The following is a 22,760-nucleotide window of genomic DNA, read 5'->3' on the forward strand; positions in this document are numbered from 1 at the left end:
CGTGTAGAGAAGGTGATTTGAAAACCTTCACTAGGACCCCGACTAGTGTATGTTTTAAGTTGCTTTCCATTGCATGTTTTCTAGCTTTCCTAGTATAATTGTTTAGGTTTTTACTTTGCTTTCCAAAAAACGTTTAGAAGGCTTACTTTGCCTACTAGGGGTGCGTGCACACACACACTTGGTAGTGTCAAAAAAAAAAAAAAATTGTTTTGTAAGAAAGGTAAAAAGGGCTTAGTGATTTTTACTTGAAAAGGGCTTGGTTTTTAAGTGATTCTTAGTAGTCCACCTCCCCTTGAAGGTTCAATTTGTACACATAGGCCTTTTATACTAATCTTGCACCTTTAAAATTTTTTGTGAAAACCTTTTCTCACTCAATCTTTGTGAAAACCTTTTTAACTCTTTGTGAAATTTTGTGAAAACCTTTTCTTGATCAAAGATGAGTGAACAATCTAGTGTACAAGGTCATAACTCCCATAGCACTAGGTCTAGTGTTAGGGATGAACTTAGGCAACTCAAAGAGTACCTAAGGAGAAAAGAAGAAGAAAATATAAAGAGAGAAGAAGAAATAAGAAGAAAAGAAAAAGAATTGGAAAAGAATAATGAGGAAATAAAAAGATTGTTAGAAAGATTAGTTGTGGGAGGAGAGGCTAGTGGTTCAAGACCAAAAGTCACTTCTCCTCAACCCTCAAGAGGTAAGGGGCATATGTATACAAGTGATCATGAGGAGGAAGGGCATCACACCCAACCTCTAAGTGATACCTTCATTAGTAGCCATCACAATGATGGTTACTATCAAAGACCCCCAAGGCATCATAGACATAGGGAGTCTTCCAATAGGGAACCTAACATCACTCTTCCCCCATTTCATGGCAAAGATAATGTTGAAAATTATCTAGATTGGGAAATGAAAGTTGAACAACTTTTCTCTTGCCATGGAATAAGTGAAGATAGGAAGGTTTCTCTAGCAACCCTTAGCTTCCAAGGGCATGCTATGTATTGGTGGACCTCCTTAGAAAAAGAAAGGAGAATAAATCATGAGCCCCCAATCCAATATTGGAATGAGCTCCGTAGTGCCTTAAGAAGGAGGCATATTCCTCCATACTATGACCGAGAGCTTATGGACAAGCTACAAAGATTGAAACAAGGGTCCTCTAGTGTGGAAGAATATAGGCAATCTATGGAGTTGCTAATGATGAGGGCTGGGATTAGGGAGGAAGAGAGGACCACAATCTCTAGATTTCAAAGTGGTCTTAATCTTGAGATAAGAGACAAAGTTGAACTTTTACCTTATAGGGATTTAAATGAACTAGTTCAACTTTGTTCAAGAGTGGAGCATCAACTTACAAGAAAAACTTTTCGAAAAGACTCCACTCCCTCTTATTCCAAGAATTTTAAAAAGGAGGGCCACTCTTCCCTACCTTATCCCAAAGAAGAAAAAGAAAAAAAAGAAGAAAAAGAAAATTCATCTTTTAAGGCATCTTCCAAAGACACTAAAACAAGTGACATCAAGTGTTTCAAGTGTCTTGGCCGTGGGCACATTGCTTCACAATGTCCCACCAAGAAAACCATGCTTTTGAAAGGCCAAGATCACTATAGTAGCCTTGATGAAGCTACTTCCTCATCTTCAAGAGATGAAGAAGAAGTTTTAGAATCCGAGGAAGAAATCTTACCTTGTGAAGGAGACCTATTGTTGGTTAGAAGGCTCCTTAACAATCAATCTAGTGACATTGACCAATCCCAAAGAGAGAACTTGTTTCAAACAAAATGCAATGTCTTAGAAAGTACTTGTTCTCTCATTGTCGATAGTGGGTCTACTTCAAATTGTTGTAGTACTAGATTGGTTGATAAGTTAGCCTTGACTACAAAACCTCATCCTAAACCTTACAAAATGCAATGGATCAATGAGGATAGAGGTGTTGTAGTTAACCAACAAGCAAGCATACCAATCTCTATTGGCAACTATAAAGAAAATGTTTTGTGTGATATAGTGCCATTAGAGGTTAGTCATGTCTTGCTTGGGAGGCCATGGCAATTTGACAAGCACATAATCCATGATGGCCTCACCAATAAAATAAGTTTCCAACACTTAGGTAAGAAGTTTGTGTGGTGTCCTCTATCACCCTCTCAAGTGAATGAGGACCAACTCAAACTAAAGGCTAAGAAAGATGATGAAGAGAAAAGCAAAAACAAAAACAAAAAGAAAAGAAAAGAAAAAAAGAATTTTTCCTTTGAAGAAAAAGGGCTAGGTTCAAGTGAACCTTAACCCTTGTGCCATCCTCTTTTCTTTGGTGCCAAGGAAAGATGGCAATAGAGGATGTGCACCATTTTAGAAAGCCATCATTGTATAAAAGGCACCCAATCCCTAAGTTAGATAATTTGGTAAATGAATTGCATGGGGCCAATAATTTTAATGGTGAAGCCTCTTTGGCTCTCTCCTTTCCCCTAGTGCTTTCATTCAACAAATTGTGTGCTTAAGGATTGCATAGTTAAGTTTTAGTATTTTACTTCCCTAATTGTGGTTACATCTTTTGCAGGATCAATGGATTGGAAGAGCTTGAAGATTTGTGGTCAAATCCTTCTCAAGAAGGAGGGTATGATGGAGGACCATCCTTGACACTTCATGTGGAGCCCATCACATGGTTTATAATTAGAGTAGTCTAGTATTAATTTGCTTTCCATTTTTACCCTTGTATTTTGGGGTAATTTAGATGCTTAGGTTTTTAATTGGGCTAGGGTGCATCCATTAAGGAGGTGACGCACACTTAGTGGTGTTGTTTGGTCATTTTTTTGGTGTTAGGTAGGCTTAGGCCCAATTGGAGGGCCAAGGATGCATGGACTTATCATGCACCTTGTTGTAGCCAACCTAAACCCTTAAAGATGCCAAACTTGGCCACCAAGTAGCATCTAGGGTTGCATTTGGCATTTCATTTAGGGTGCATTTCTCCCTAGTGAAATTCGGCCACTCACCCTAAATGCAACCCTAAATGCAAGCCTTCCTATATATTCCCCTAGTCTAGCTCCTTGTAGACACTTTGGATATTAATGATATTGAGTGTGCATTTTGCGTCATTGTCATTCTCCTTAGTCTCTAGGAACTCCACGGCCTCCTCCCCTTCTCCTCCTCCTTCCACCACCGTGAGTGAGTGAGTTTGGCCTACCTTGGGTGGCCTTCACCAACCTTAGTGAAGTGAGCTAGCCAAAAGGAGCAACACCCCACCAAACACCTTCCATACACCTTGTGCGCCATCTCCACCACCCTAAACACCAACCTTTTCCTTAGCACTAGGTTGCCTTTGGCTAACCTCCTCCCATCTCCACCATAAAAGCAAAACCCTAAATAGGTTTCATCCTACACTTGGATGAGACAACCTTGAGCAAACCATCTTCACCTTCACCTTTGTGCTTCCGCCACCATCTCCTTCATTTTTTTATCAACTTTTGGAGTCTCCCTTGTTGAACCAAGATCAAGGGCGTGCATGGAACTAAGCTATCTTCCATCACCTCGTCTTCATCAGACGTCCTCCCAAAGAAAAGTGGAAATCACATCATCATCATCAGCAGGTGGCCTAGAGAGGCCGGCACAATAATACTCACAATGTCAGCGGGCGGCCTGGAGAGGCCGGCACAATAATACTCATAATGTCAGCGGGCGGCCTGGAGAGGCCGGCACAATAATACTCACAATGTCAGCAGGTAGCCTGGAGAGGCCGGCACAATAATACTCACAGTATCAGTAGGCGGCCTGGAGAGGTCGGCACAATAATACTCACAGTATCAGCAGGCGGCCTGGAGAGGCCGGCACAATAATACTCATAATATCAGTAGGCGGCCTGGAGAGGCCGACACAAGAATACTCAACATCAGCAGGTTGAACAACCGGGTCTCTACCTCACTATAACAAGAGAAACAATGGAGCTTCTACTCGAAGACTGAAGATCAGGTGTACAGTTTGTCAACCTTGTTACCCAATAGAGTACGCAACCAATGCTCAACTACTCTAAAGGGAGAGGATACGAGCAAATACACTTATCCAAGGGAAGCAACATAGAAGCATCAACACAGAGACGAGATGAAGACCCGGACGAAATGTCTACGTCTTTACTTGCCTTTGGAAAAGTAACACAGCTATTTCAAAGGACAAGTAAAGAGGGGCAGCTGTAGACACCCAATTTTGTCCGGGGGGCATACAAACAAAAGATAGGATATCAGAGGGCCAAAAAGAAACCTTTTTCAGTGGCCCAGAACGGATCGTTCCAAAACCGGAACGGGCCATTCCCAACCAATCAAGGGGGCCTAAAATTTTACCCTAGAACGGGCCATTCTGAAATCTGAACGGGACGTTCTGGTTCCCTGAAACGGGCCGTTCTGAAATCAGAACGGGCCGTTCTGGATCCCCGGAACGGGCCGTTTTGGTTTCAGAACGGGCCGTTCTGGGGTTCAAAATTTACACGTAACGTTCGGATCCGAAACGGGCCGTTCCGGCCCACATCTGATGCCTATAAATTGAAATCTCGGGCACAGTTCAAGGGACCTCAAAAATTTCGTCCAAAGCTCCATAGAGCTCGAAATTTCTCCCTTTTTTTTTCTCTCTCTCCTATTGTACTTCTTGAGTTTTGTGAGGCTTATTGTAGTGTGAAAGGTTGCCACAAAGCACCTAAAACCTCCATAGTCGAAGATCCAATAAAGCTTGTTACGAGGTATTTTAATCAATTTTCTTCTCTCTCTTTTATTTCTCATATTTGATAAATATTGTTTATAATAAGAGCAATCATGTAGATATTTTAGAGTCAAATATTTAATTTAAATTTTAGATCATGTAAATAATCATCAATAAAAAGGGATATAATATTTAATTTATTATTTCTTATCCTATTAACTTCATCATAGGGTACCGATTTAGGGCGTTGTAGGGGTGCTTAATACCTTCCTTACACGTAACCAACCCCCGAACCCAATTCTGGTTATCAAGGCCATTATTGGATCTTTTAAAAATCTTTTCTTTTTCCAATGTTTTGAGTAAAACATTCAAAACATTGGTGGCGACTCCATAGAACCTATTTTCAAAAACCATTGATTAAGGATTAGTCGGGCGTCCGGGCATTCCTTAATTGATGAGACTTTTAAAAGGATGTCTAAACATTAGTCGCAAGATCGAAAATTTTCGGGTTACGACATGTGTCAAGAGATGTCACCTTCAGCGAACAAGAGAGCTACTTCAAACAGCCTCATCTTCAGGGGGAGAATGTAAGAGAGGAAGATGAGACTCTCATGTTTCCAAATATGACATTTGGACCTGAAATTGGGACAAATGGCATTGTTGTCCCTGAAATTGAGGGAAGAACAGAACCTGCACCTGAACCAGCGCCTCCAGCACCTAATGGCGAAAATTTTGGAAAAAATCTCGTATATTCAAGGAGAGAAAAGGTCATTCTAGAATCTGGCAATGTCCAAGAATCCAACCCACCATCATTGCATGAGGTAACACCTTCGAATCTTATAAACTCCAATGATTCTAATAAGTTTGTTTCTGAAAATCTAGAAGCACAGGTGGACCAAACTCTTGATCTACCCATTGCCCTTAGAAAGGGAACTAGAACATGTACCCAACAACCACTTTACCCACTATCAAATTTCTTATCCTTTGAAAAATTCTCACCTACCCATAAAAATTTTCTCACTAATCTCAACTCCACACACACTCCTTCCTCTGTATCTGAAGCATTATGTGACAGCAAATGGAAACATGCCATGGATGTGGAAATGGAGGCGTTAAACAAAAATAGGATGATGAGTCATTATTTTCCCTTATTTTCTTACCTTTCTGTATTTACTTTAATCTCTGATTTGTGCTTAAGTGTTTATATTCTGCACTGTTTTCTATTTGGGCTTTAATTGGACCAGTAATTCATATTTTAACTAATTTGAATTTTCTGAATCTAATTATTCCAATTTTTATTTTCAGGGCAGTTTAATAATTATCTGGGTTTGGAATTAATTTCTGGACTTCAAGTGGAGCTGCCACGTCATCTTCCATGTCAGTGCCACATCAGCAACCTACTTGCATTTTTTTGTTAACCTTGTATTGTTCATTTTTGGGTCAAACTTGTATTGATGGGGGCCCAAATTTCATTTTAGGTCATAGAGTCTAGGTTAGGGCTGACTTGGCAGCTACTAACATAAGGACCTGATGTGACTACGTAGCACTCTCTCTTCTCTTTGTTTTCTTTTTTACGTTTTCTCTCTGGTTGCTGCCTCTTACGTTTTGCTTCTCCTCTAGCTTTTTTTTACATTTTGCTCTCTGTAGCTACAGTTCACATTTCATTATCCTCTCCTTTTGTATGCATTTTCGTTTTGTATCTGAACCCTTGCATTGAAGAATATATATTATCCATTTTCGTTCTGCTCTCTCTCCTTCCCCTGCACTTTCGTTTTTGTTTCTGTTTTGTTTTAATGGAAGGCTAAAACCTTTGGGGTTGGTTCCTTGAGCAGATGTAATCTCTATTTGAGGTTTTATTCATATTTGAATATGTGTTATGCTTTGTTCTTCTTCATTGAATCTCTGAAACGTTTCTGATACATGTTCATGCTTAATGAATCTGGTTGCTCATAGGTTGCTTAATCTTGTAGGAAGGTTTAATGTTGTATACGTTTGCTTAATTCGTGTAGGGAAATCCTGAGTTAACCTTCGCTTAGTTGGTTCACTCGGATGGAACGAGGATTAAGTCATGAACAGAGAAATCTTTTGAGAACCAGGGATAAAAGAGTTGCAATCTGAACAGGGAACCAATCCGTTTTACTTGCTATTTTATTTCGTTTTATTGTGTTACAAACTAGAAATTCTGAACCAAACCCCCCCCCCCCACTTCGTGTGTTTAAGCCTTTAACAGTAAAAGACAGTCCTTGGGAGACAACCTAGGAGTCACTTCCTAGTACTACATTTAATTGCAATTATTTGACCGGATACGGCTTCGATCAAATTTGGCGCCGTTGTCGAGGACCATCGGTTCCTATTAGAGGCTGTGTGTTTGTGCTGTGTGTTTGTGTTGTGTGTTTGTGTGTTATTTGTTTTTGTTGTGTGTTTTGTGTTTTAGAGTGTCTGTTATGTTATGTGTGTAGTGTATTAGTGTACCAGTCTATTATGTTATGTTTTAGTGCATCAGTTTTTGCCTCAATTTTGTATGAATTTTGTGTATCAGTTTGGTGCTTGCGTTTTTGTGTCTCATTACATGTTATGTTGTGTATTTGTGTTTTTTAGTAGTCTCCCCAGGTGTAGCAAGTAAGCCAGCTAAAGAATTCATGTTGTTAAGTCTGATGAACAGTAAACCAATGGAACAATAACTCGAATTTGGTTTTTGGTGCATTTGCTGTCTGATATCTATTGCATTCCATAGCTCATTCATTGACCTATTATATTGATTCCATTTGGTTCTCTAAGTGTTGTGTTCAGTTTGAATTCTGGTGCATTTCGTGGTACATGTTAGTGCAATTTTGGTGCATGTGAATAGTGCTGAATAGTAGCAATTTTCCAATTAATTGTGATTTTTGGTTTTGATAGTTAGACTTGTTATTTTTGCTTAAAATTTTTTGTGGTAACTTCTTTCAACCTATATTTTGTGTAAAAAATAGCTAGGGCACCCCGTTTGGTCAAAATTTGGAGATACATATTTTTAAAAATTGTTTTTAGCAAAATTTCAAATGGCCATAACTTTGGCTCTGGTTATCGGAATTAGGCAAACTTTTTTTTTAATTTTGTGTAGAAAAAAAAGATCTATCAAACCCACATGCTGGAGGCGATGTGGCCCCAGTAGATTGTCAAAAAAAGGTCATTTACTATTTCTTTTCTATTTTTGAAGTTTTATTTCCATATTTTTTCAACCTTTTCTTAGGTAGTTCATTTAGCTAGGCCTTGAACTTTGTTCTCCAATTTTTTGTGGTAGTTGCTAATGGTTTTAGGATGATATTGGTGCATTAGTTTGAATGGTTTCCAAGTTTGCATGAAAATTCCAATGATTTTTGTGGTAGTTTCTACTGTTCACCGTCACTATTCATGCATGTGTTGCATGTGTTGCATGTAGTGCATGACTAGGAGAAACCCTGAATTTTTGCACCCATTTGATCCTGAAATAGATAGAACATACCATAGATTAGTTAGAGAGCATATAGTCCCACCTAAGAGTGATACCCATAGTGTGAGTGTAGCATCTGAAGTTGACTCAACTGAAAATATGGGTGACCAACCTGGACCTCGAGAGAGAACACTTAGGGAGATGGCTGCACCTGATTTCACATATGAGAGTTTATGCATTCAATACCCTGAGGAAGATGTTCCTTTTGTGCTTAAAACTAGACTGATCCATTTGTTGCCTAAGTTTCATGGTCGTGCAGGTGAAGATCCACACAAGCATCTCAAGGAGTTCCACATAGTTTGTTCCACCATGAGGCCACATAATGTCCCTGAAGATCACATCTACCTGAAAGCATTCTCTTTTTCATTAGAGGATCTTGCCAAGGACTGGTTGTACTATCTGGCTCCTGGTTCAATAACAAGTTGGGATGACTTGAAGAGAGTGTTCCTCAAAAAATTCTTCCCTGCATCCAAGACCACTGCAATCTGGAAGGACATATCTGGAATTAGGCAACTCACGGGGGAGAGCTTATACGAGTATTGGGAGAGATTTAAAAGGCTGTGTGCTAGCTGCCCTCACCATCAAATTTCTGAGCAGCTATTATTGCAGTATTTCTATGAGGGTTTGAACATAATGGATAGAAGCATGATTGATGCAGCTAGTGGAGGAGCTTTAGGAGATATGACACCTGCTTCTGCTAGAGGGATGATTGAAAAAACGGCGTCCAACTCACAACAATTCAATATGAGGAGTGATGCCATAGTTGTGAGGGGTGTGCATGATGTGGTAGCCTCAGATTCCACTGAACACAAAAAGTTGGAGAGTAAGATTGATGCGCTCACCACCTTGGTTTCACAACTGGCTGCAAATCAAAAATCAGCTCCACCACCAGCAAAAGTATGTGGCATCTGCACTTCAATTAGTCATCCAACAGATGCTTGTCCCTTCTTGCAAGACTCTTCTACAGGTCCTGATGCCCCACAAGCATATGCTGCCAATATTTACAACAATAGACCTCCACAACAGCAACAACAGAATTATGATTTTTCTTCCAATAGATACAATCCTGGTTGGAGGAATCATCCTAACTTGAGGTGGGGAAACTCTCAGCAGCAGCAGCAAAATCCACCACCTTTCCAGAACAATCCCTTCAGTTCTACATACCAACCTCCTCAACAGAGACTTCCTCCTGCACCTGTAGCCCAACCAGCTCAACCTTCTACTTCTTTTGAGCTTTCATTGGAGGAGCTGGTGAGGCAGATGACCATCCAAAACATGCAGTTCCAGCAAGAGACAAGAGCCTCCATTCAAAGTTTAACAAATCAGATGGGGTAGATGGCCACTCAGCTCAATCACGCACAGTCCCAAAATTCAGACAAGCTACCTTCACAAACTGTGCAAAATTTGAAGAATGTGAGTGCCATCACCTTAAGGTCTAGAAAACAAATTGACATACCAGCAACTACAGCTGTTGTACCTCCACCTGAGCCTACACTTGAGAAAAAGGGCCATACAAGTAGTAGCCTAAACATAGTGATGATCTACATCAGCCTCCTATCCCTCTTCCATTTCCACCAAAATCAACTCCAAGAAAAAAGATGGAAGAGGTGGATAAGAAGATATTGGAGACCTTCAGGAAGGTGGAGGTGAACATACCTTTGCTGGATTCCATCAAGCAAATTCCCAAATATACTAAATTTCTGAAAGACTTGTGCACCCACAAGAGGAAGCTGAAGGGCAATGAGCGAATCAGCATGGGCAAAAATGTCTCAGCACTCATAGGTAAATTTGTTCCACACATTCCTAAAAAGTGTAAGGACCTAGGTACATTTTGTGTACCTTGCATTATTGGTAACAATAAATTTGAAAATGCCATGCTTGATTTAGGAGCTTCAATTAATGTCATTCCTCTGTCTATTTTTAATTCTTTGTCTCTTGGCACTTTGCAAACTATGGGTGTGGTCATTCAGTTGGCCAATAGGAGTGTTGCCCACCCCACAGGTTTTGTAGAGGATGTCTTGGTTCGGGTTGGTGAACTAATTTTTCCCGCTGATTTTTATGTTCTTGATATGGAGGAGGGATTCTCCCATGGTTCTGTCCCAATCATTCTAGGCAGACCATTTTTGAAAATAGCCCGGACCAAGATTGATGTTTATGCTGGCACCTTGTCTATGGAATTTGGTGATATTGTTGTTCATTTTAATATTTTGGATGCCATGAAATTTCCTTCTGAAGCTCATTCTGTTTTTCGTGCTGAATTGATTAATGATCTAGTTGATGAGCACATTCATGGTTTAGATTCTTCTCATGCTAACAAGCATTCATTTTCATTTGATTTGTATAGTTATCTTCCATGCATTGAGTTTGAGTCTGAATCTGAATATCAATCTGAATGTGAAACTGATTATGAGGCATTTGAATTTGAATTTGACACTTTGGGTGTTGTACCTCTTGCTCTTGATTTTATACAGTCAGAATGCACTAACCATGTTGTAGGAAGTACAAAAGAATCTGACTTGCAGGTTGAGGTACAGGCTACGGAACCCCTTCTCCCTTCTTTGGTTCCTTCTGATGTTCAGCCAACACCCACACCAGAGTTGAAGCCTCTTCCAGAGAACCTCAAGTATGCTTACTTGGAGGATGATGAGAGATTCCCTGTGATCATATCCACATCCATTGATGTTGATCAAGAAGAGAGGTTGTTGCATGTGCTTCGGAAGCACAAGAAGGAAATTGGTTGGACCCTGGAAGCCATTCCTGGCATTAGCTTATCCACATGCATGCATAGGATATTATTGGAGGATGGAGCTAAACCAATGAGACAGCCTCAGAGGAGACTTAACCTAGTGATTTTGGAAGTTGTGAAGAAAGAGGTCACCAAGCTACTGCAGGTTGGGATCATCTATCCCATTTCAGATAGTCAGTGGGTGAGTCCAGTCCAAGTGGTCCCCAAGAAGACAGGCCTCACTATTGTTAAGAATGAGAAGGATGAGCTCATACCCACCAGAGTCCAAAATAGTTGAAGGGTCTGTATTGACTATCGGAGGCTCAACCAAGAAACAAGGAAGGATCATTTTCCTCTACCCTTCATTGATCAGATGCTTGAGCGTCTGGTAGGTAAATCTCATTACTATTTTCTTGATGGGTTCTCTGGTTATTTTCAGATTCATATTGCTCTTGAGGATCAGGAAAAGACCACATTCACCTGCCCTTTTGGTACTTTTGCCTATAGAAGGATGGCTTTTGGCCTATGCAATGCCCCTGGCACATTCCAGCGGTGCATGCTCAGTATTTTTAGTGATTTTCTTGAAAATTGCATAAAGGTGTTTATGGATGATTTTACTGTTTATGGATGATTTTACTGTTTATGGATCCTCTTTTGATGCATGTTTGGATAGTTTGGATAGAGTTTTGAATAGATGCATTGAGACTAACCTTGTTCTTAATTTTGAGAAATGTCATTTTATGGTAGAGCAAGGTATAGTTTTAGGGCATATCATTTCTAGTCGGGGCATTCAGGTAGACCTTGCAAAGATATCTGTCATTGCACAATTGCCTTACCCTCTTGCGTGCGAGAGGTGAGATCTTTTCTTGGCCATGCAGGTTTCTATAGGCACTTCATTAAGGACTTCAGCAAGAAAGCCCTTCCACTATCCAGCTTGCTTCAGAAGGATATTGAATTTGATTTTGATGACAGGTGCAAGGATGCGTTTGATTGCCTCAAGACTGCCTTGACCACCACTCCTATCATTTAGGCACCAGACTGGACAGTTCCCTTTGAGCTGATGTGTGATGTTTCAAATTATGCACTGGGGGCTGTCTTAGCACAGAGGGTTGACAAATCACCTAGGGTGATATACTACGCTTCCAGGACATTGGATGCTGCTCAAGCAAATTACACAACCACGGAAAAGGAACTTTTAGCTATTGTTTTTGCACTTGATAAATTTTGATCATATTTGCTTGGTTCTCGTGTCGTTGTTTTTACAGATCATGCAGCTCTAAAGTACTTGTTGAAGAAGACTGACTCAAAGCCTAGGCTAATTAGATGGATGCTCTGGCTTCAAGAGTTTGACTTGGACATCCGTGATAGGAGCAGAGCACAAAACTTGGTGGCAGACCATCTCAGTAGGATTGAGAGAGCTGAGGATGAGGACACTTTGCCCATTTAGGATGATTTTCCTGATGAACACTTGTTAACAATTTATGTTCCTTCCCCCACCCCTTGGTTTGCGAACATTGTCAATTATTTAGTTGCTTCTATTTTTCCTCCTTTAGCATCTAGAGCTCAGATTGATAAACTTAAGAGTGATGCTAAACATTATGTTTGGGATGACCCCTATTTGTGGAAGTTTTGCAGTGATCAGGTAATCAAGAGATGCTTGCCGGACCATGAGATTGACTTTGTCCTGCAGTTCTGTCATTCTTCTGCATCTGGTGGTCATCTTGGCATTCAGAGGACAGCTCGCAAGGTGCTTGACTGTTGTTTTTACTGGCCCACCATCTTCAAGGATGTGTGGAAGATTTGTAGCACTTGTGAGCAGTGTCAGAGAGCAGGAGGAGCCCTTTCTTGGAGACAGCAGATGCCTCAGCAACCCATGCTATTCTGTGAGGTCTTTGATGTTTGGGGTATAGATTTCATGGGTCCTTTTCCTGTCTCTTTTGGTTTTTCATATATTCTCCTAGCTGTTGAATATGTTTCAAAATGGGTGGAAGCCAAAGCCACTAGAACTAATGATGCTCGGGTTGTTGTGGATTTTGTCAGATCTAACATATTCTACAGGTTTGGAGTACCCAGAGCTATTGTTAGTGATCAGGGCACCCATTTTTGTAACAGATCCATGTAGGCTTTGCTCAAGAAGTATGGGGTTGTTCATAGACTCTCTACACCCTACCACCCCCAGACTAATGGGCAAGCTAAGATTTCAAATAGGGAGATCAAGAGGATCTTAAAGAAGATTGTGTAGCCCAACAGGAAAGATTGGAGCAATAGGCTAAAGGATGCTCTCTGGGCACATAGGACTGCTTACAAAGCACCCATAGGGATGTCTCCTTATCGGGTTGTCTTTGGCAAAACATGTCATCTTCTTGTGGAGATAGAGCACCGAGCCTACTAGGCTGTGAAGACATGCAACTTCTCTATTGAGCAGGCTGGAGAGGAAAGAAAGTTGCAACTGAGTGAGCTTGATGAGATCCGCCTTGAAGCCTATGAGAACTCTAAGTTCTACAAGGAGAAAACCAAGAAGTTCCATGAAAGCTTGATAGCTAGGAAGGACTTCGTGGTTGGCCAGAAAGTTCTCTTGTACAATTCTCGGCTCGGATTCATGGGTGGTAAGTTACGTTCTAAGTGGATTGGACCTTTTGTTGTTACTAATGTTTTTCCTTATGGTACAGTTAAGATCAAAAGTGAATCCACAAACAAGAGCTTCAAAGTTAATGGGCACCGTCTGAAGCCTTTCCTCAGCAATCCATCCCTGTTGAATGCAGTTGAAGAGGAGATGTCTCTGCTTGACCCCGCTACTCTCCCACCATGACTTAGGGAGTTTTCTTTCCCCTTCTCCTTCTTTACTTTTATTGCACTTGTCTAGATTTATTGATTGTTCTGCTTGCTCTGATCTTCTGTTTGTGCCACATTGGGACAATGTGTGATTTAAGTGTGGGGGGAACTGTTTTGGTTATATGCTTTTAGGGTTTATTTGTTTGTTTTGGTCTAGGTTTTATGTTTAGTTGTTATGTACAGTTTTGCATGTTTCTCTTTGATTTCTGGGTTTTGATAGGTTGTAGGCACTTACTTCATTCTTGGATAGGAGTTTTTTGATACTATATGGTTTGAAATCCCTGTTTTTCTCTGCTTGGAAAGATGATTTTGAGGTTTCAGAGGTTGTTTTAATTGTGACAGATATACGCTGTGTGAGGATTTGAGCCACTCTCTATTCTTTCTTCTGTGTTATGCCTCTTGATTGCTTGCACAGTTGCCTTGTCTTGACTCTGTTTGATACTTCTTGATTCACATGCATGTTTGGATATGATTAAGGCATTTTGATTCTCATAAGCCTCTAGCCAAATAAGCCTACCTTGAATTAACTCCTCTGATAACCCCTGCTGAGCTTATTTCCCCTTCTTTGTTTGAAGCTCATTACAAGCCTTAAGCGAAAAACCATGATTACCTTAACCTTAGGGAGTTTTGGAGCTTTGGAATTGTTTTGGGAATAAGTTCTTGAATAAGTGTGGGGCTGTGTGTATGTTTCATTGGATGATGTATATTGGCTAGTTGATTCCTTATGTTGTACACTTTACTTGTCTGCATGTTATCTTATCTCATTTCAAATTTTCGTGTGTACTGTTCACTACGTACTACTAAAAAAATGAAAAAAGAGAAGTTGTTTGAGGCAAGAGAAAGAGGATTGATCATCATAGAGGTCATTAGAGGTTTCTGGGTTTGTTTCTTGTGCGTATTCTTGACTTATTCCCCATTGCTCCTCTGGTTCCTCTGGTTTGTAGTTACTTATCCCATATATTTTCCTCTACCTTGTCCTTGACCTCATTACAACCCTTAAAAGACCTTTTGATCCTTATGTGCTTGTGTGTTGGGTGTTGATTTTAGAGGCTTCCAAGTCTATCTGTTGCTTGTTTTCATGAGTGCTTTGAGAGTATACAGTTGCCTAGACACTTGAGAGATACAGTGATACAGTGCATCTAGTGAGGCTCTGTTGCTTTTGATTCACCTCTTGAGCTGATTGATTATCTTGCCATGTTTTGAAATGCTTGGATGATTTCCATAAGTATCTGGTTTCTCTGACTCTTTTTATGTTGGATGTTGTCTACTCCTTTTCTTTCTCTAGGATTCATTGAGGATTGTGTAAATCTGTTTATTTTCTTGTTTGTATTCTTGTTTCTGTTTCCTCCTATTTTGTCACTTTCTTTGATGTCTCTGGAATTGTTCCTTGCTCTGCTTTTTGATTTTGCCCAGGAGTGCAAAAGGCTAAGTGTGGGGGAATTTGATAAGTCATTATTTTCCCTTATTTTCTTACCTTTCTGTACTTATTTTAGTCTCTGATTTGTGCTTAAGTGTTTATATTCTGCATTGTTTTCTATTTGGGCTTTAATTGGACCAATAATTCATATTTTAACTAATTTGAATTTTCTGAATCTAATTATTCCAATTTTTATTTTCAAGGCAGTTTAATAATTATTTGGGTTTGGAATTAATTTCTGGACTTCAAGTGGAGCTGCCACATCATCTACCATGTCAGCGCCACATCAGCAACCTACTTGCATTTTTTTGTTAACCTTGTATTGTTCATTTTTGGGTCAGACTTGTATTGATGGGGGCCCAAATTTCGTTTTAGGTCATAGAGTCTAGGTTAGGGCTGACTTGGCAGCCACTGACATAAGGACCTGATGTGACTACGTAGCACTCTCTCTTCTCTTTGTTTTCTTTTTTACGTTTTCTCTCTGGTTGCTGCCTCTTATGTTTTGCTTCTCCTCTAGCTTTTTTTTTTTTACGTTTTGCTCTCTGTAGCTACAGTTCACATTTCATTATCCTCTCCTTTTGTATGCATTTTCGTTTTGTATCTGAACCCTTGCATTGAAGAATATATATTATCCATTTTCGTTTTGCTCTCTCTCCTTCCCCTGCACTTTCGTTTTTGTTTATGTTTTGTTTCAATGGAAGGCTATAACATTTGGGGTTGATTCCTTGAGCAGATGTAATCTCTATTTGAGGTTTTATTCGTATTTGAATCTATGTTATGCTTTGTTCTTCTTCATTGAATCTCTGAAACGTTTTTGATATCTGTTCATGCTTAATGAATCAGGTTGCTCACAGGTTGCTTAATCTTGTAGGGAGGTTTAATGTTGTATACGTTTGCTTAATTCGTGTAGGGAAATCCTGAGTTAATCTTTGCTTAGTTGGTTCACTTGGATGGAACGAGGATTAAGTCATGAACAGAGAAATCTTTTGAGAACCAGGTATCAAAGAGTTGCAATCTGAACAGGGAACCAATCCGTTTTACTTGCTATTTTATTTCGTTTTATTGTGTTACAAACTGGAAATTCTGAACCAAACCCCCCCACTTCATGTGTTTAAGCCTTTAACAGTAAAAGACGGTCCTTGGGAGACGACCTAGGAGTCACTTCCTAGTACTACATTTAATTGCAATTATTTGACCGGATACGGCTTCGATCATAAGACCTGGGAACTCGTCACTCTACCTCCTGGAAAAAAACTAGTAGGATGTAAGTGGGTATATGCAGTAAAGTACAGGGCTAATGGGACCATTGAACGTTACAAGGCAAGGTTAGTGGCCAAAGGCTTCACTAAAACCTATGGAGTTGATTACTTGGAGACATTTTCCCCGGTTGCTAAGATGAACACAGTCAGAGTAATATTGTCATTAGCAGCAAGTTATGGTTGGGATCAGCAGCAGTTTGATATGAAGAATGCATTTTTACATGGAGACCTTGAAGAAGAAATATACATGGAGTTGCCCCCTGGGTACAATGGACAGGTTGTTGCTGGAACTATTTGCAAATTAAGAAAGGCTCTATATGGGCTGAAAGAATCCCCAAGAGCATGGTTTGGAAGATTCACCAAAGTTATGACAAGTCTGGGCTACAAACAGAGCCAAGGGGATCACACATTATTTAGCAAACATTCAGTTTCAGGGGGAGTAACAATTCTATTAGTGTATGTAGATGATATTATAGTAAGTGGGGATGACAAAAGGGAACAACAATTGTTAAGTGAATGCCTTGCCACGAAATTCGAGATCAAGATACTAGGGAGGCTTAAATATTTTTTAGGAATTGAAGTGGCTCACTCCAAGAAAGGAATCTTTATATCTCAACAAAATTATATTACTGACTTGCTTAAAGAAACAGGGAAGACAGGCTGCAGACCAGCAAGTACTCCAGTTGACCCAAATATAAAGTTGGGAAGTATGGAGGAGGATATTGCCGTGGACAAGGAAATGTATCAAAGACTTGTGGGCAGGCTTATTTACTTATCTCACACTAGATCAGACATTGCTTTTGTTGTGAGTCTAGTTAGCCAGTTTATGCATCAACCAAAGGAAGCACATTTACAAGCTGCTCTTAGAATTATCCAGTACTTGAAAGGGATCCCCGGAAGAGGGATTTTGTTCAAATGAAATAAGAGTGTAAGTCTTGAAGCATATACGGACGCGGACTATGTAGGGTTAGTGGTAGATAGGAGATCAACTAATGGATACTGCACCTTCCTTGGTGGAAACTTAGTGACTTAGAAGAGTAAAAAACAGAGTGTAGTGGCTAGATCAAGGGCTGAAGTAGAATTTCGAGCAATGGCCCACGGAATATGTGAACTTCTATGGCTGAAGATTATATTGGAAGATTTGAAGATAAAGTGGGATGAACCTATGAGGTTATATTGTGACAATAAATCTACAATTAGCATAGCCCACAACCCGATGCAGCATAATAGAACTAAACATATCGAGGTTGACAGACACTTTATCAAGGAGAAACTTAACAGTGGCATGATTTGCACACCATATGTATCCACTCAGAATCAACTTGCAGACATACTCACCAAGGGGATGAAATGCACTAACTTTGAAAGAATTATATCCAAGATGGGAATGGAAAACACCTATTCACCAGCTTGAGGGGGAGTGTTAAAACCGTGATTGGCATTGTGTATTTTAGGAAGTATTATATTTGCTATGCTATATTTTTGTAACGGCCTTATGCTACCATTATTAGATTTATTTATGCAGGATTAATCCCATAATCATAGGGATTTGTCTCCTTAGAATTAACTGTCTATATTTCCTAAAATAGGCTACAGATTCATGTATATATATAAAGGTTTAATAACCTCATAATATCAATAAGAGAGAATATTATTCCTTCTAAATTTAAGACCTCCTGAGCACCCCTGCTCGGCTAAGGATGTCCATAAATTCCCTACCGAGCACAAGATCAGTTAAGGATGATAATGTATTCCCTCCTGAGTACCCCTACTCGGCTAAAGATATTCATTAACTCCTTACCAAGCCCACTCGGTTAAGGAAGATGATCGATTCCCCCCGAGTACTCCAACTAGACAAAGGGTGATCATTAAAGTGCCTCCCGAAGTAAAGATAACCTATTCTCGTTGGACTAGATCAAAAACTTGGAGAAAAAAGGAATTCACGTCTAAAATCCCATATGCTACACACATTTGGCCTAATATCATTTGCAATGAGTCACTACAACTAATGCACCGAGCCCAATTTAGTTGTAAAGCCAAAAGGTGTTCAAAAAATGAAATATATTCCATAGATAAGAGAGTAATACATAGCATTAAAAACCCAGGCATTATCGGCCCAACTTAAAAAATAGTCAAGAAACTGAACCCACAAAAAGAATCACACCCCACCCATATTTAACAAAAAGAATAACATCCCTCATCCTACAAAAAAGACAGGCAAGGCCTAGGCAACCCAACACTCTTCTCACCTAATCTTTAGACATAGTGTGCCCATCCCCAATTTGAGTGTCCTCGTCCTCCTCCTCCTCGATAGTAGTACCAGGGTCTTCATGGGAAGCCGACCGAGGAGGGGCATGCGCATCGGGCTCGACATCCTCCGACATGTCGTTGTACTCCATGTACTCCCTATGATAAAAGTCCTTATTAACCTCAAACCTCAAACTAGGGGGCAAAACACAAAAATGCGAAGCCTGGCGCACGACATGCATAAAATCAGCCTCGTGTTCAAGAACAATCTTGTCCTCACACTCCTTCTAGAAGGATGTCGTGGATGACTCGACCTCGGCCTTTGCTCGCGCCTCTCGGTCTAGCGCCTCTTTCAGCTGTTCTAGCCACATCCTCTCAGCCTCCTCGGCAGCAAGGACCTTCCCCTCCATATCCCCCAAAGCCTCCTTTAGTTTAGCCACCCCGGCCTTTAACTTTTCTTTTTCAACCGAAGTGGCCTCGTGGGCATCCACCAACTCTTGAAGAGTCTTCCGAGTCTCTTCCAACGAGCTCTTCAATTCATGGGCTTCAGAAATTGGCTCCCAAGCCATTTGACGAAGAATAGCCCTTGCCCAAACTTGGAGTTCATAAGCAATGGCCCATTGGGCCGCAAAGCTGGCTGCGCCAACATTTGACGACCCCCTTCAGAGAGGACATCAATAGCCATCATCTAGGCAGGACGAACACCTGAGGCCAAGAAATCACATGACACATTGGCCGAAGGGATGACAAGATCCAAGCGCGAACTCTCTATTTGCCTACTCTTGTGTGCCTGAGACCCTTCTCCCGGAGAGCTAGATTCCCCAGGGCGAGAGGGTTCGGGTTCCTTCTTCTTCCCCTTGTCTTTCTTTTTGGTATGAGTCTCAGGAGAAACAAAATCCTGAGTGTCACAACCTTAACATTTCCGATCTCGCGACCTATGGTTTAGACATATTTTTAAGGATCTCATCAATTATGGAATGCCCGGACACCAGACTAATCCTTAATTAATGATTTTGAAAAATGAGTTCATGGAGTCGCTACCAATGTTTTACTCAAAACATTGGAAAAAGAAAAGGTTTTTAAAAATCCAACAATGGCCTTGATAACCAGAATTGGGTTCGGGGGTCGGTTACGTGTAGGGAAGGTATTAAGCACCCCTACAGCGCCCTCAATCGGTACCCTATGATGAAGTTAATGTGATAAGAATTAATAAATTAAATATTAGATCGCCTTTATTAATATTTATTTACATGTAATAAATTTAAATTACACAATTGTCTCTAAAATGTCTACATGATTGCTTTTATTATAACAATGTTTATCAAATATAAGAAATAAAAGGGAGAGAAGAAGATTGACTGAAATACCTCTTGAACGATCTCTATTGAATCTTCAAATATGAAGATTTTTAGGTGCTTTGTGGCAACTTTTCACACCATAATAAGCCTCACAAAACTCAAGAAATACAATAGGAGGGAGAGAGAGAAATTTTGAGCTTTAAGGAGTCTTGGACGAAATTTTGAGCTTTAAGGAGTCTTGGACGAAATTTTGGGCCAACTCTTTATGGGTAAAATAAGAATCTAGAATGGCCTATTCTGGGTTTAATTTTTACTCATAACAACCTGTTCTAGAATGGCCTGTTCCAAACTACGATTTTAGGCCTTTTTGATGATTTTGGAATGGCCCGTTCGCGTTTTTGAACGGCCCGTACCAATGTTAGAACAAACCGTTCCAAATTGAGAATAACCCGTTCCAGTTTGGGAACGGGCCGTTCCATTTTGGGAACAACCCGTTCTGGCCTACTAAATCACCCCTTGTTGGGCTTTATGCCTTCTAATGTCATGTTTTATTGTTTCCATGCTTTGGGAGCTCCTTTCCTTGATAATATAATTACATTTCCTTGTTTGTATGCCCCTGGACGAAATTGGGTGTCTACAGCTGCCCCTCTTTACTTGTCCTTTGTATGTGTTGCTTTTCCAAAGGCAAGTAAAGACGTAGACATTTCGTCTAGGTCTTCTCCTCATCTCTTTGGTGCTTCTGCGTTATTTTCCTTGGATAGGTGTATTTGCTCGTATCCTCGCCCTTTAGAGTAGTTGAGTGTTGGTTGTGTACACTATTGGGTAACAAGGCTGACAAACTATAAACCTTATTATCGGTCTTCAAGTAGATGCTCGAATGTTTCTTTTATGATAGTGCATTCTTTTATTTGTAGCTTGTTGAAGAGGGAGTATTTTCGTAGCACAGTTTCCTTCACGGCTTTGTCGTATACCAGATTGGGAGGTGACTACAGTCTCTCCAGACTTTTCCCTCACGGCTTTGTCCTATACCGGATTGGGATATGAGTATAGTCTCTCCAGACCTTTTCCTCATAGCTTTTTCGTATACCGAATTGGGATGTGAGTACAGTCTCTCCAGACCTTTCTCTCACGGCTTTTTCATATATCAGATTGGGAGGTGAGTACAGTCTCTCTAGACCTTTCCCTCACGGCTTTGTCGTATACCAGATTGGGATATGAGTACAGTCTCTCCAGACCTTTCCCTCACGGCTTTGTCATATACCGGATTGGGAGGTGAGTACAGTCTCTCCAAACCTTTCCCTCACGTCTTTGTCATATACCAGATTGGGATGTGAGTACAGTCTCTCCAGACCTTTCCCTCAGGGCTTTGTCGTATATCGGATTGGGAGGTGTGTACAGTCTCTCCAGACCTTTCCCTCACGACTTTGTCGTATATCGGATTAGGATGTGAGTACAGTCTCTCCAAACATTTCCCTCATGACTTTGTCGTATACAGGATTGAGAAGTGAGTACAGTCTCTCCAGACTTTTTCCTCACTGCTTTGTCGTATACCAGATTGGGATGTGAGTACAGTCTCTCCAGACCTTTCCCTTATGTCTTTATCGTATACCGGATTGGGAGGTGAGTACGTCTCTCCAGACCTTTCCCTAACGGCTTTGTCGTATACCGGATTGAGATGTGAGTACAGTCTCTCCAGACCTTTGTTGTATTTTGAGGAAACTATCGGTCCCCTCATTGGTTTGCTTGATTTGTTACCCCAAGGATGTTGGGTAGGAGGTGCTTGATGTGCCCCTGTGTTAATGGGTAGAGAAGTAGATGGCTGACAGGGATTCTGGTGTTGCCCCCGTCCTGTGGTATTGTTATGACTGCCATTTGTTGATGATCGAGTGTGAACTCATTCGGCGTTGTTGAAGTGTCTAAACTGATCTTTGTTGTGAGGGGGTCCTGCCCCCTTGTTTTGTGATGGATCCCTAGATTGGGGATTTTCTAGCATTCTCTATTATTTTGTTAGCTAGGGCTCTTGCTTGGCTGTTGAGCTGCTTGCGAGTGTTTTGACCTCTATGACTCCCTCTGATCTATAGAGAGTATAATGCATGGATGTATGGATGCAATGAAAATGCAAGACATGAATTATTATTATTTTTTATTTATTCCTTTTTTTTGTGTACCACCTTTCCATATGCCCTTACCTCATATGCATGCGATGCAGTTTATGCTCATGTCTTTGTTCCTAAACATGCAATTCAATTTTTTTTTTGTTGGGAAATTAACCTGTATGCGTTAAGGTTAATATTGATGATTCATTTTTATCCATGCCGTTTGTGATTATTGTCGGGATATACTCCTTTAAACCCAAGGTTTTAGAGGCTCCTTGGTTAATGTGTAGTCAAACGTCTCCAAGCTCCGTTCAGGGAGGTCTCTGTCTTCTCTTTGTGAGTGTTCACTGTGCACTTTCCGTGTATCTTTTCGGTACTTTTTTAATGCCATAAGGGTCAAGAGAAAAGAAAGAAGTGATGTTTGTATTTTTTTCAAAAGGTTTGCTAGAAGGGATTTTTTCAAAAGGGTTTTTAGAAGAATGGCTGGCCAAGATGGGCTTTTGTGTTTAGGGTTATTAAACAAAACATATTTGCTAGAAGGAAGTTATCGCTGTGTTTTAATCATTTTTGGAAAGTGGTGTGATGACCTAGGGTTGTGCTTTGGTTAGATCATCCCCCTGAGCTGCCTTTCTGTTTTCGACTCGAGTTTCTGCTTTGACGTCCTAACTTTTGCCTAGGTTACTTGGGGTGTGTTCCCTAGCGGACATTTTTCTTTTATCCTTACTTTTGCCTAGGTTACTCCTTTTTACTTGTGGGTTTC

The 22,760-nt window shown here is 40.5% G+C and overlaps 1 protein-coding gene across 1 annotated transcript; it reads left to right on the forward strand.

Moving 5' to 3' along the window:
* Positions 1 to 9,461: 9,461 nt before the first annotated feature.
* On the forward strand, positions 9,462 to 13,660 carry LOC145950522 (uncharacterized). The gene is made up of 9 exons (XM_083061614.1): positions 9,462 to 9,642; positions 9,834 to 9,908; positions 10,014 to 10,217; positions 10,362 to 10,537; positions 10,649 to 11,053; positions 11,730 to 11,823; positions 12,117 to 12,254; positions 12,405 to 12,791; positions 13,521 to 13,660. Exons 1-9 carry the CDS (start codon positions 9,462 to 9,464, stop codon positions 13,658 to 13,660), a joined length of 1,800 nt encoding a protein of 599 aa, XP_082917740.1.
* Positions 13,661 to 22,760: the final 9,100 nt, after the last annotated feature.

Source organism: Cajanus cajan, chromosome 8 (genome assembly GCF_000230855.2).
Source record: "Cajanus cajan strain Asha chromosome 8, NIPB_CcT2T_4, whole genome shotgun sequence".
NCBI classification, from domain to species: Eukaryota; Viridiplantae; Streptophyta; class Magnoliopsida; order Fabales; family Fabaceae; genus Cajanus; species Cajanus cajan.

Excerpts from the sequence above, each read along its gene's own strand:
- LOC145950522 (XM_083061614.1), top strand. The coding sequence starts at position 9,462 with ATGGCCACTCAGCTCAATCACGCACAGTCCCAAAATTCAGACAAGCTA. Across the intron at positions 9,909-10,013 it reads AAATGTCTCAGCACTCATAG|GAGCTTCAATTAATGTCATT; the intron begins GTAAATTTGTTC and ends TGCTTGATTTAG. Across the intron at positions 10,538-10,648 it reads AATGTGAAACTGATTATGAG|GTTGAGGTACAGGCTACGGA; the intron begins GCATTTGAATTT and ends TCTGACTTGCAG.